This window comes from Lottia gigantea (genome assembly GCF_000327385.1).
Source record: "Lottia gigantea unplaced genomic scaffold LOTGIsca_35, whole genome shotgun sequence".
NCBI lineage: Eukaryota > Metazoa > Mollusca > Gastropoda > Lottiidae > Lottia > Lottia gigantea.
This window is the reverse complement of record NW_008709190.1, coordinates 905,021-919,255: the sequence shown is the minus strand read 5'-3', so window position 1 is coordinate 919,255 and position 14,235 is coordinate 905,021. Positions and strand designations below refer to the sequence as shown.

Sequence of the window (14,235 nt, the reverse complement as noted above, 5' to 3'; positions counted from 1 at the left end):
TACTATATCATTTTTTTTTTATCTTCATGAATGTGTTTTGTTTTCCTAATATTTGATAAAGCCACTTGACTGCTAGCTAAGAAAGTCCAAGACCAGATAAAAGTATTTTCTTTAAAACCGAAATGATACATTATGCCCATTCAATTGTTCTTACCTAATTTTCAAGTGATAAATTGATGAAAAGAAGCCCAAGGTTCTTCGTTAACTTTCCTTAGAAAAACAATGACAAATATAGCAAGTGGCTGCAGATAAGCATTTTCAAGTTGGCTCAGATGTATATGACTTCCAAACTATCCATTTGACATCACGCAGGAACAGGAGACAGGAGACCTTTATAAGTAATATTTTCATATTTTCATCCGATCACCTCCATGTACATGTGTATGTGCCTCCAGTGCCTTTCAGACACCTTCATTGCATTGATTAACAGTGGAAAAATTTATTTGTGGGCTGGAATAATGAAATTGATTACTTCCCTTGTATATCTGCTCTCACCATTTGAGATCAAAATGCTGTATTAGTAACAAACATGGAGGACGACGCTACTATTTTTTAAGAACATGGACTGAAATGATTTTTGTTTATTGAACGTAAAATAGAGACAATGACAGAAGGAACACCAAGATCAGTTTATTTAGAAAGGCAATTAAGCATAGGTGTAGTGAAGTATCTAGGTAAGGAATAAGAAGGAGATTGTAAGGCCTTCAAATCCAATAGAAGATGTAGACTTAGTTGGTATCAACAAGACTTTCATAATTCGGATACCCAAATTTTTTAGAAAGAAGATAAGCATGTGAATGAAATAAATTAGAAGTTAAATTTTCATACGTATATTCAAATCAACATCCCCACCTGTAGGCCTACTTTAACCTACTCTCTGGTCACATCAAAAGTTCTAAATCACATTTTGGCTATCATTTTTGTATGAATTGAAATATTAATCTCCAAGTCTTAGATTGTCTTTGATGAAAATGCCAACCATTGAAAACAAAATTATTTGAAACTATGATTTTACAGACAGAGATTGGTATGCACTTGAAAATCATATTTTGAATATTTGTGACATGAGAGAAAAAATTCAATTTAGAACTCAATGTAGTCACAGAGTAAACAAGTCACTAAATGGCATTCAAAAAGTGTGTACTTGTGACTTGATAAGACAAGTTGATATTCATAGAATACATGTACATTGTGCTTCAGGCAATTAAATGACCCTTGGTCAGTTAAAAATCAATACAACAAATGTCAAAAGTATTATCTTACAGACCGAAAGAAGGGCACCAGAAAAGTGAAGTTACACGAAAAAAATCCAGCTGAAAGACCTACAGTTCTGTCATGGGAACAGGTGAGAATACTGAGTGAAGACACACATTATTTAACAGAGATGCCTTTCTTATTCCAGTTAACACTAGGATGCCATTTCTAAGTTTAAGAAATTAAAATAATTTATCTTTGGCTTTTAGTTAGGTGATGATAGCTTACCGTTAATTTTGTACAGTATATTTATTTATAGCTCATATTTGTTTCAAGGTTTCAAAAAGTATTTCCGATCTTGACTTTCTTAATTCTCTCCCTTTAAATCATGTTCATAATTGTTCTTTTGATCTTAATGGTTTTCACTCCATGAATACAATCACAGACACATAATGTATGGCACTTGTGTTACAGAGAAACAGTTGTTTATTACCTGAAGATCTCAAAAATTTCTATTTATCCAGTAATGGGTTTGATCTAACATGGTCAGTACATATAGACAGTAAGTAATATTCTCACAGATCAAGCATTTTGCAATGGTCTCAATAACCTTGGAACTGAACATATCAGGAGCTTATGTTTGAAATTTATAAAAGAAAAGGACCCTGTAGCCTGTGACTTTAAAACTTTTTCATGATCAGGATTACTAATGTCAATTAATTTTTAAGAGAAGAAATATGAACTGTGCAGTTTGTTGCCTGATTTTCATCAGAATCATGATATAGATCCACTCAAAACCCCCCAAAATTGAAAAATGATATTTTACCTTATGCAATATTTCTGGAAATTTTTGCATTTAATCTTGATCTCATTCTTATGAATGTAGATGGTGAAACACCAGTCGGTAGAATGCATATTCATCCTTTAATCCAAGTAAATAAACTAAATACATCAATAGTTAGTGGTAATACTAATCTAGTTCAACCATCATTAGCTGATTTAGAAACTGAATCTGATGATGAAGAAATTGGAGGTACCGGTATAACTTATTTTATTATCCTACATGTAATTGATTGAACCACAGACTAAACCACCTTTTGTAGGTGGTCCAATATTCCTGAAAGTGGTTCAGTCCTGGTCTGGTTTCAGGGGCAAGTCATGGATTTCTGGATTTCTCCTGTTAGTGAAATGCTAATAGAATAACAGAGGAAAAAGCGTATTACTCTAGGCAATTAGTACTCAAAATAGGAGTGGATTATAGCCAATGTCTTTCAACCATCAAGAAGCCATTCAGAAGCAGAATACATGTTATTTTATTTTATATCTCCCTACCATACTGTTATTTTCTGTATTGCAGGTAGGGAAAAACCTAAATTTTGTGGATCAAATGGAATTTATGAGTTAGATGACTGCAGTGGGTATGGAAAAGTTTGTATATATATCAAGAAAAAATCAGGTAAGTTTTTGGGTTATAAAATAAAATATCTTTTTCAACCATATATAGATTCCTTCTGCATGCTAATAAAAGTTGAACATGCAGCACATAATTAATCAATACAAGCAAGTTTATTGTTAAAGGAGAGTGTCTGTAAACAAAGGAAAGCACAAAGTTTCTCTTAATTGCTATGGTATTCCTGTTTGCCTTCTTTTTCAATGTATATTATGGTTGGAGATTTTTAGTGAAACTTTTTAAAATTCTACATTGAAATAGTGCATTTATATGGGAAGTATGCACAAATTTTATTACCAAAAATATTATATACAGTACATCAAAAGTATCTTACATGTTCTTTGCAAGTATTTTCAAAATTCTGTAAATATATTTTGGAAGGAAGCCTGTAACTTAAGCTATCCTTTAACAATTTTCAATTACTTTTCCACCAGACCATACAGATAGCAGTGAAATTGAAGACAATATTCAATCATCAGTACTGGGTAAAAGAAATAATCCTGTTTTTAATTAATTTTCTTTGGGTCTGTAATTATTCTTCCTAGTCAACTTATATATAAATCTCCTTTCTACCCATTTTCACAATGTCAAGCTTTTACAAACTTCAGACTTATACCTTGACTGAAATAGCCACATTCTTGTAACACGGAATACAGCGATTTGATTGGATTGGATGCTCATCAGAGCCCTCAACAGAAAGGCTGCAAACATTATGGCTTTGTGTTCACAGACTGCCTGTTGAGGCTTCTGATTGGCTGTATTAGCTAGCAAACAATCCAATCAAGTTGCTTCATTTACAAACTCCCATGATACAAAGTTTGTAATAGCAATGACATTGTGAAGATGCTTTTTCCCATGATTGTTTAACTAGTAACCTCCTAAATAAAGTATTTTGTAGAGAGATTTTCTTAAGACTTCTAATAATTGGACTTAATAATTTAATTGGAAACACTGAACATTTGCAAGATTTACCATGTATACTAACAATATCTCTTAACACTCCCATTTACCCCCATTTATAGTTCCTTTTAATAACTTATAAATAATTTTTTAGTCTTAGTCTAATGAAATAGAATACTTTAAATCCTAAAAATATCATTATTGGACTCCTTTAAACTGTGAATTTGAAAATATAATGAAATAGTTTTATGAACTGCCTGGCTGCTGTTGAAGACAGTGTACATTGAAAAGTATCTTTATCTATTGCAATTTACCTCTGTTGGTGAATACTGGATGTTAAACGTGCCTTGTTTTATTGTAGTACAACAATAAGGTTTTAAATATTATGATTAATTCAACTTTTCTGTCAAGTAATTGTCCTCAAGCTTTGTTTCTGATTACTAGGTACAAATGAATCACCAGCTGAGGTATGGTTTCTTGATAGGAGTTTAAGGTGGCATTTCTTAGCAGATTCCTTTCTGGCATACTTTCGTCTTATGTTAATGCATCTAGGTCTACCTCAGTGGCAGTTTGCCTTTACAGATATTGGTCTTAGTCTTCAAGCAAAGGTAAGAAAATTTGTTGCCTGACTCAATTAAAATTTTAAAGGTCAAGGTTGTTAACACTGTTATGACAATAGAGGTGTGATCAAAGTCTGAAACTTTCCAACTATCCTTGACCTTGGAATCAGATATAATCAGTTAAACTGTTAAGCCTTTTCATAAGTAAAAGATAGAACTGGAAAAAAAAAAACCAAACACATGTATGATTACATTCCCACAAACACCAGTGGAGTAAGAAAGTCCCCAAAAATGTAGTTAAAGTTTTTAGCCGACAACTGTCAAACTGGTTATTGTAGAGTCTGATCTCATACAAAAATAGATGCATCTTTACTCTACATAAAATCTATGCAAATCAGAAGCTGAATTAAATAGATGGACCGCTGAAAACTGTTGTACTTTTTACTTTCATAATTATTCACCATTATGCCATACATAATCTTCTTTCAGCAATGGTTTAACATGTATGCACCAATAAGATTAGAAGTAGATTTAGAAGGAATATTTGAAATGAGTTCACCCAGACAACAAGAAAAAACTACTAATAATGAAACTCATCTTGATGTAAATAGAGTATTTAAAGGCAAGACTGATAAAAAGTAAGATATTAAATATTTAACAGAAGGCCTTAATTGAGGTTGTTACGAGCTTTTACGAGGTTTTCTATCTCTTTCATCATTGTCATTTTCCATTTGATGCCTCTGATTCAAGTAATTATAGATATGCTGAAATGTATTTGACATTACTACTGCAAAAGATGCTTATAGATTATTAACAGCTTTTGCCAGTGACCTCGTTTAATGCTTAGTTTTAGTAGAATTGCAGGAACCACAGACATCTGATTGAAATTGGAATGATGCAAGTCAATGCTAGTATCAGTGTCTCCTATACACATAATTAGTTTGGAAAGCCTTTTTACAATCATTTTAAATAGTGGTGAACTAACTGATTTATAGACTTGAATTTTTCATAGATATACTTTGTGAAATATCCCAATATTACTTCCATCCTTCCACCCAAGATTGACTTATCAATTAGACCTTAGAATTCATTTAAAATAAAGTTCTAATGAATGTTTTAGATTAAAATATACATGAAATACAGTGAAGATTATTAATGAAATTGTTGTATTGTAGGAAAGCTAACAATCAAACAAGTACAGTGCCAGTTAAAAAGAAACAACCAGTCTCATCAGCTAGGTATATAACATTTCAGCTGAATTCTTCTGCAACAACCAAGTGTGTTATCCACTTTCTCTCTTCCGTTCACTGATTTTGTTTTCATTGCCTCAGTGAAAAATTCAAATGTGAAATATATGGAAATGTCCCAATGATAGATTTTATGACTGTTCATTGTGTCCAAACCACACCCCTTTCGTCATACTTGTGGTAACATAGTGGGAAGAATTACTTATTCATAGCTAAATATTATCTAATCAAAATTGGCCCTACTGTATTGGTAGCAAATTTCAGCTAATCAAAACAAATCACCCTTTATGAAAGCGAAAGCAGCATGCCGTTACATGTTTTGAGATTTTCGTTAAAGAATTGAAGCCGAGAGAAAATCAAACCTTACTTTGGATTATTAACTTGGAAAGAATGTGTTCTATCTCTTCAAACAGGCGGCGGCAAGGCGGTGCTGTGTTTTGCCACATGGCCTCAATTCTGCTCTACCAATCTGATTTGTCAGATTCAAATAGCACCAATCTCATTGCCACGCTCCGAAAACGAAGTGTAGTGTTTAATACGGGTTAATAAGACCATGTCAAAACCTGTATTCATGATACAATGATGACTGTTCTACTTGTTACATGAGTGAACATTTATATTACCAACCTTTTCTTAAAACAAAATGTCATTTCAGGTCATTGAGTTCACTAGCAGGAAAATCAGCAAGTTCTTCATCACAATCTTCAATTAAAACTGGCAGATGAGATTCATCAAAACTTAAGGCAACAAAACATAGGAAGGATTAAACACACAAAGAATAGCTCAACAACAATATAGAGCAGATAAAGAATGGTCTGAAAAAAACCTCTCTCTTAGTGAAGCTCCAGGATAAATATAGTTTATAATTCACTAGATAACAACCTAGTGATGATGCATAGTATATATTACTAATCATGTTATCAATTATTGAAAACATAATACTCCCCATTCAAGTTATGCTTGATTACAATTATATATTATATTTATAACATGATATCGAGAATTTCCTATGATATTGTCATTGTATAAACAAAGTGGGAGGTGCTTAGGAGTGCTATAACAAGGTTTAAATCTAAGTTATAGAATGATTTAGAATGATTTTGGAGAGTGACTAAAGTTGTCTGCACAGATAAAAGCCTGAACAACAAAACTAAATTGTATTCTTGATTGTGTAAAGATGCTACAAAATAAATAAAGTCAAATATCAATTGATTCAGATCTTAAATAATTCTGATAAAGATCACAATACAATCTGACAGTCCTAGAGAGTGAGGAATAATGTTTCTTTTTAAACAGAGGTCATTGAAGAATCTTAAAGTTAGAATCTTCTCCTGCAATTGAGATAAACACTGCTTTAGACTGTCATCACTTTTCTGAACATTATCAACATTCTTATAATGCTTGTAAGGTCATAGAGGTAACAGTTTGTCAGAATTTTATGATATTTTGTGTGTTTGATTAAATGAACAATATCTTTGAGAAATTAGATTTTTGGTACGATTTGTCAGATTGGCGACTGCCCTTGATAAACTAAAAATATATCAGGGAAGTGGGCATTTTTTGCTAGGTAACCACTTGTTACAAATAATGTCAATATAATAACTGTGGGCATGAAGGTCAATCAAGCCAAAGAAGTGACTAAAGTCTAAGCTATTGGCTTAGAAGAACCAGACATCTGTTAAAGCAAATATTTGGACACTTAAAACAAAATTGGTGATGGATAAATTACTGTGATAAAAAAGGCCTTATATCTAGCTTAGTAGTCTGTGCTATTACTTTGTTCCTTTGAATTTAATGACATATAACTGACATCAGAAATTTAACAATATTTTTAATTAGTAAAGAGAGATATATTCTATTACTTCACCATTTCACATTTTAGCTGGATACATTCACAATTGACAACATAGTTGTTTAGAAAAGTTAACATAAAATCTGATCTTATTTAGATCTAAACAGTTATAATAGCACTTTGATATGTTTATAAAGTATTAACACTGATTATAAATATGGTGCCCAACCAATATACATCTGACTTAAATTCTTCTCATCAGTTGCTTCCTGAAACATAAATTCATATTTCATAAAAATCTCACCTAGTTGTCACCCATCTTCACAATGTCAACCTTTTACAAACTTCAACTTATAGCTATACTGCAATAGTTGCTGTGCATGTAGTTAGTTAATCAGCAATTTGATTGGACTGAATGCTAAGCAAGTACAACCAATCAATTATAAGCCATAATGCTTAATTCTTTCTTTCTTAGGCTCTGATTCGCTGTATTTTCTTACATACAATCCAATCAAAAAACTGCATTCTGTGATACAAGAATAGTTGTTTATTGAAGTCGAGACATAACACAAAATTCGCAATAGCTTGACATTGTGAAGAGGGAAGTGACGTGGCATAGAGATATGTGATTCCGCCATTCTGAAGATCTAATAGAATGACAGAGCCTGATGTCCGTATACGTATGTTGATGAAACTGTAGAAAGAAGCATAAGGAATATTAAAGGGAATAGTACCTGTATAAGATAATTAACATGACCTTCTATAGATAATGGTAGCCCTCTAGGTTTAGTTTTATTCTTAATAATTCCTTTCAATCTATGTTCAATATTCTGTACATGATTCATGGCCTGAAATACATCATCTATATTTAGAATTGGTTTAGTATAGCTCTGGTGATATGTTGGACTTAGACCAATCTAATAACAATTTTGTTTCTATTAAAATAGTTTTCTACAAAATGCCTGTCTTCACAGATATAGACAAGACAAGAACGTAAGATTAAGGTTGTTTAAAATTTCTTCTACATTTCTAGATTCTACAAAAAAACTTGATAATTACTTGTTCATTTGAGATTTCTCCAGTATCTGTTGGATTTGATCTTTGACCTCTAGCTGGTTTACTCCATTCAACTAATGGATCATGTATAAATGGCCGTAACACACTAAAAAAAAAAAAAATCAGAATATTATAGACCACATAATATCTAAGGTTTGTATGATTCAATAACAACTTTCTTATGTGACTTACAAAACATTATGACAGCAAAGAAAGATTATCACTGATACAGGTGTGCAATTTTTGGTGGGTTGATTTGAGCCTTGAAAATATGTAAATAGTCTTCATAACTACAAGAAATGAACGATAATCGAATCGAATAATTCCTTAAAAAATATTTCAAACTAGGAATTTTACTTACTATTTCTATATAAGGTCTTTTCTTTATATCACAGAGTATATTACGTCATTTTAACATTCAAATGCAGATAATTCTGAACACACACAGATATGAAGGCTCAAATTTTGAAGTGAGCTGTGAACACTATTACTGACTGGCTTAGCTAAAAAATTCCCGTTTCTGACACTCAAGTATGATTGGTCAAAAAAATTGGCGCACCTGTCCCTTTAAGTGATGACAGCACATAGAATTGAAAGTAATACTTAATCACTCATGTTATTAGTAAGAAGACACCTTTTAAGAGCTTTCGACGTCAGATGAAATGATTTGGAAAATTTTAGCGATGTATTTACTTCTCACTTTTATCATATGATAACACATAGGACAGATTTCATTATTTACATGTTTTTACCTCATTAATGGATCCATTTGATCTCTCATAACTCTTAAACTGACTTCACAAGCTCTTCTAAATATACCTTCTACACCCATTGGTCCCTGACAGAAAGTAAAGAAACACAAACAAAAATTTAAGTTTGTGAACATACTCTTAACCTTTCGCAAATTTTCTTTTCATAGCTTTACTCAGTAGAATTTGACCAATTCCACTACTTTGTAAGAAATTTTTATTCCCTTGTACTGTTGGCTTTGATTGATTTGCATTAAAGGCATACAGTCCTCTATATATTTATCTTACCAGCCAGAGAAGTTGATTTCAGCTATACATGTCACTTATCAAAATTAAAATCTGTTGTGGGTATCTCAAACAATTGAAAAAAAAATGTATATAGTCAAGTGCAGTTTTATGTCAGAAGTTAAAAATGTACATAAGAATGTATCAGAATGACCACAGTCCAGTAGCAGAATTGAGTTCTAAAAAAGTGGCCAGGATGTCTAAAACTGACCTCTGTAATTTATAAGATTCATACTTACTAGAACATCAATCATATTTGGTGTCAGTCTAAATGGAACCTTTTCTGCCCATTCAAATGTTTCACCCTAAAAATCAAATCATCATTTAAATATATAACATTTACCTAACTCCATAACTAAAAAAAATTCTGTCACACTAGGTTTCCTCCAAAGATATAGTACATGCATGTATGCACAGTTCTTTTTATCTTTCAATTTTCCCTGATAAAAAAACCCACAAAAATATATTATTTGCAGGCCAACAGAATGAAAAAAAACAAATCAACAAAAAAGTTATTAAGTAAAGTAGACAACTGAAAATTACCTAGACAATTATAACAAAACTTGAAGATTTCGAAATAAAAGTGTATCATATTCAAGAAACAATCAGTATGAACATTATACAAGAAAGGATCCTGCTTACCTTATTAAAGAGACAATTAAAATCAACATGTACAGTATCACCTGTAGTAGAATCAAAGAGAATATTTTCACCATGCCGATCACCTAAACCTAATATATATCCAACTACACTCATAACAGCTGATGTTCTAGCATAGGCTAATCTTGCATTATACCTAGATTAGAAAATAATATAATCTGAACTATCAAATAAACAATATTTTTACAAGCACATATAGATGCTCAATATTACTGAAATACAGTAACTTGTTTGTATGCAAATTACTTAAAGGGGAAGGTTTGACATTTTTGGGGGTTGATTGTCTTTATGAGTACTAGAATCGCATAATTCCTTCAAAATTACCTCAAACTAAGAATTTCAGTTTCTATTTCTATATCTTTTCTAAAATCTCAAGAAAGACGTGTCTTCTTTTTAATTTTCGAGATAATTCTTTGACATACATGAATTGTAAGGCAAATTTAGACAGAGAGCTGTGAACACTTTTTAAATTCCTCTTTCTAAGAATAGGATATGATTGGTCAAACGGATGACACACTTGTCCCTTTAATGAAGGCCCAGGCAGTACAGCAATATTAAAGACATGCCTAGTTTTCTGATTTCTTGTTACCCCTAGATCTGATTTCAATATGATCATTATCAAAAACATATAGAAATATTTCTTTTGTGATCCCCAAATACTACACAATAAAATTTGAAATCATTAATTGAATCTGACCATGTTGCATTGATCTTAAAACTGTCTATGATGCATTGATCTTAAAATTGTCCATGTTGCACTGATCATAAAATTGTCCATGTTGCATTGATCATTAAACTCTCAATGTTGTATTGATCATTAAACTCTCATTGTTGCATTGATCATTAAACTCTCAATGTTGCATTGATCATAAAACTGTCAATGTTGCATTGATCATAAAACTGCCCATGTTGCATTGGTCATAAAACTGCCAATATTGCATTGATCATAAAACTGTCCATGTTGCATTGATCATAAACCTGTCCATGTTGCATTGATCATAAACTGCCCATGTTGCATTAATCATAAACTGCCCATGTTGCATTGATCATAAATCTGTCCATGATGCATTGATCATAAATCTGTCCATGATGCATTGGTCATAAATCTGTCCATGATTTATTGGTCATAAATCTGTCCATGTTGCATTGATCATAAATCTGACCATGTTGCATTGATCATAACACTGACCATGTTGTATTGAACATAAAACTGCCCATGTTGCATTGATCATAAAATTGTTCTAAAGATAATATCCTGCTTATCCCTTGTGAACCAATTGATTGTAAATCTGGTGTTTCTCAAAATAGCTTACCATGAGGTAGGGTTGGGGAAAGTTCTTAAAAACCATTCTTTGAAAACTGGTGGATGTCTTGGTAAAAATTTGGTTTTATATGCCTGAAGTTTTGTTCTGTATATATATAAAAAAACAAAATGAACAAGCAGTGTTACAAAAGCATTATTCTGGACAAACAAAATTTACAAAATAATAACACTACTATTCAGCCTAGTCCAAGCAAGATTTGCTAAGGCGCCAGCACACGAGCAGTCTTGGTCATAGAGGTCTTGTAAGGAGTTTCACTGACTGCACACAAGGAGATAAAAAAATCTCCAGTTAGTCGTTTTCAATCATGTTGAAAATCAAGTGCGAAGCATGCAATTGAAAGGAAAATGAATCTAATAGGATGATCACGGTCTGTCTTGATGATAAAACTATTGGAAACAATTATCAAACTTGTTAGTATAAATCCTGTTGGGGACACGATAATCTTGACGTGGAAGCACGGGCACATGCAAGATTTTACTCAAGACTCTAATCCGTGACTAATCGACCAAGACCGCTCGTGTTCCTACATCTTTACATGACTAACTGTTTTCATTTAAAATTGGCTGCAAAATATCTCTGCTGATTTTTATCTTGTCGTAGTATAATAGCAAAATATTGTTATCTACTATAAGAGATCTTGTTATGTGTGCAAACTTTACAAACTGCATATATCAGACCTCGTGTCAATATTTACATACGCAGACACTCCGAACCATCCAATAAAAAGGCGTGTGCTAATTTCAATTTGAGTGGACTTGATAAACTAGTATTATGTTTCTGGGAAGACATCTTTTGTTCATGTCACAAAACTCAAGTGCTGGAGAAGGAAGAAATTCTATTGGTTAAAGCAGAGGTCATCAAGTTAGATCTAAAAGTTATTGGGATGAATGTTCAAGAGGCCCGTTGTTAGACCCTTACTCTAGTGGCTTCATCAAAATAAAAGCTAATGAAAAAGAAATGAGAGTTTCATCTTAATACGACTGATAAATGTATAGTGATACATCTTGTAATATGTAATTCTATCTATGTACATGTATATTTTAGCAGCCAACTTACTCATCTGATGAATGGATAGAGGGCATTAAGGCCTTCAATTCTTTTCCTGATGTATACAGTCCTTTTTCTTTATATAACTTCATTAGTATATATCTTAGTCCACTGGTATTATTTACCCATTCTATAAATCCACATTCTTCATTTAATGGTACCACAGACTGCAAAAACATTCTTCAAAATTTAGATTTAGGCATAGAAAACCATTCTGTTTTAAGAAAAACATTGTAGATATTTGTAGAATGATTTTTAATATAGTGTAACTTACTTAAGTGGAAATTAGCAATTGGGGCATAAATAACTGGAATAAATTATATGGATAACATTTATTTACAAACAAATTTATATACAAACTAACTGTATCATTGCTTGATAAAGATGAAAGTACCATAGTGATACGTCCCAATTTATTTTTTCAAGTAATTGTTATCCATACAATTGTGATCAGTTATCAGTATAGAGAAGTATTCACTTATGAAATATCTGAGCCTTAATTAGGGATGAGGTTATTTTTGACCGAAGCTTCTGTGAAATGAATTGAAAATGATACATGAGATGGACATTTTTATTGCTCCACTATACCTCTAATTTAAAGTCATATTGAATAATGTTTAACATTAAAATGTGAAAATGAAATGAAATGAATGGAGTTTCACATCCTAACATGAACATGAAAGGTTAGAGGTCAAAAGATTGGTGACTTATACATGAAAGCATGCATTTTTAAAATGAAGGTTAGGATGTGTCCTGTTATGAGCAAAAAATAATTGTCTATTGTCAATATCTTATCTTGATGAGTCTACTGTAATTTGAGATAACTCACATAGGTTCTCATATGTAGATTTCGTCTCCGTGATTCAGGATCTTTTCGTAGGAATTTATTGATGATAGCATTGAACTCCATTAATCTACAATCTTTACGTAAATCATCCTATAATATAATATATCACATATATATATTCCAATGAATTATTCCCAAGCCAATATCACCTTTTTTTTTTAGAAAACCTTGACACTTGGGAAAAATCAAAATTGCCAAAATAAAAGATACAATATCTTGTTATCCAAAATGTTCAAAATTATAATAAATACAAATATCTGTGTATGAATATTTGCGATATATTTTAACTGGCTTCAATTTTACATATGACTTGTACAAAATTGTTCAAAGTTATAACTCAATTTCCAGCAATAAATTGCATTGATTAAAGTTAGCCATTCAACCAAAAAAAGTACAGCAAATGAGCTGTTTTCATTCATTTGGACCTAAATGACACAACAATAACTATGTATTCCAAGAATGCTGTTCATTACTATCTAAACTATCTCCAAATAAAGTTGACTGATACAATCTCTAGTTAGTTCATTACTACTTAAACTTTAACAACTCAAAATGGACTGTTTTACAGACTTGCATTAATATCTTTGTATGACTATAGCTCATACCTTAGGTTTACACATCATAACATATCTTTTACCATCACTACCTATCATAGTAATTTTTTTAGGTTTCTGCAGAGAAGCTAACACTTCGATCTGAAAATATAACACATAAAGTTAAGCAAATGAAATAGTAAATTTGTTTGCTCTACGAAAGTAACTCGCATGTTGAAGGTGCTCTGCAAGAAACTGATAGACAGATGCAACCAACTCTTGCAGACTGCCTTTGTGGGAGTCCATCATATTCTCCTTGATTTCAATGCATTTTCAGGCCTGCTGAGAGTAGAAGAACCCTCCCTAACCCGAAATAAAAATAAAATATACTCTTAAATGGAAGGGGCAATCTCAAGTAGACACCCGGAACATATAAGGAAAAAGAAAAAAAAACCTGGGATTATGCTTACTGTGTCTTCAAAACCTTTAATATAAATAAGTCTATCAGGAAAGGGTCTGTGTAAGGTAGAATTAACAGGTCCACTAGGTAATGTTACAGTCATAGCAGATTGTAGTGGTAATATCATGGG

General features: G+C 31.9%; 2 protein-coding genes across 2 annotated transcripts in view; one reads left to right on the top strand and one right to left on the bottom strand.

The window, feature by feature from the left end:
- Positions 1-1,276: 1,276 nt before the first annotated feature.
- LOTGIDRAFT_120831 (hypothetical protein) lies at positions 1,277-4,173 on the top strand (the record flags this gene model as incomplete). The annotated part of the gene is made up of 5 exons (XM_009058671.1): positions 1,277-1,345; positions 1,669-1,756; positions 2,081-2,227; positions 2,552-2,650; positions 3,989-4,173. Coding segments are annotated over 5 exons (588 nt in total), but the record flags the coding sequence as incomplete, so codon positions are not given.
- A 2,992-nt stretch (positions 4,174-7,165) lies between these two features.
- LOTGIDRAFT_190706 (hypothetical protein) overlaps positions 7,166-14,235 on the bottom strand; it is a 32,958-nt gene continuing 25,888 nt past the window's right edge. Inside the window, exons 38-48 of the mRNA XM_009058670.1 lie at positions 14,116-14,188; positions 13,718-13,807; positions 13,095-13,202; positions 12,275-12,432; positions 11,207-11,302; positions 9,876-10,029; positions 9,473-9,538; positions 8,952-9,037; positions 8,203-8,305; positions 7,878-7,991; positions 7,166-7,412 (exon numbers count right to left, since the gene is read on the bottom strand). Of these exons, the coding sequence (XP_009056918.1) occupies positions 7,353-7,412; positions 7,878-7,991; positions 8,203-8,305; positions 8,952-9,037; positions 9,473-9,538; positions 9,876-10,029; positions 11,207-11,302; positions 12,275-12,432; positions 13,095-13,202; positions 13,718-13,807; positions 14,116-14,188 (1,108 nt within the window). The 3' untranslated portion in view covers positions 7,166-7,352. The remainder of the gene's footprint in view (positions 7,413-7,877; positions 7,992-8,202; positions 8,306-8,951; positions 9,038-9,472; positions 9,539-9,875; positions 10,030-11,206; positions 11,303-12,274; positions 12,433-13,094; positions 13,203-13,717; positions 13,808-14,115; positions 14,189-14,235) is intronic.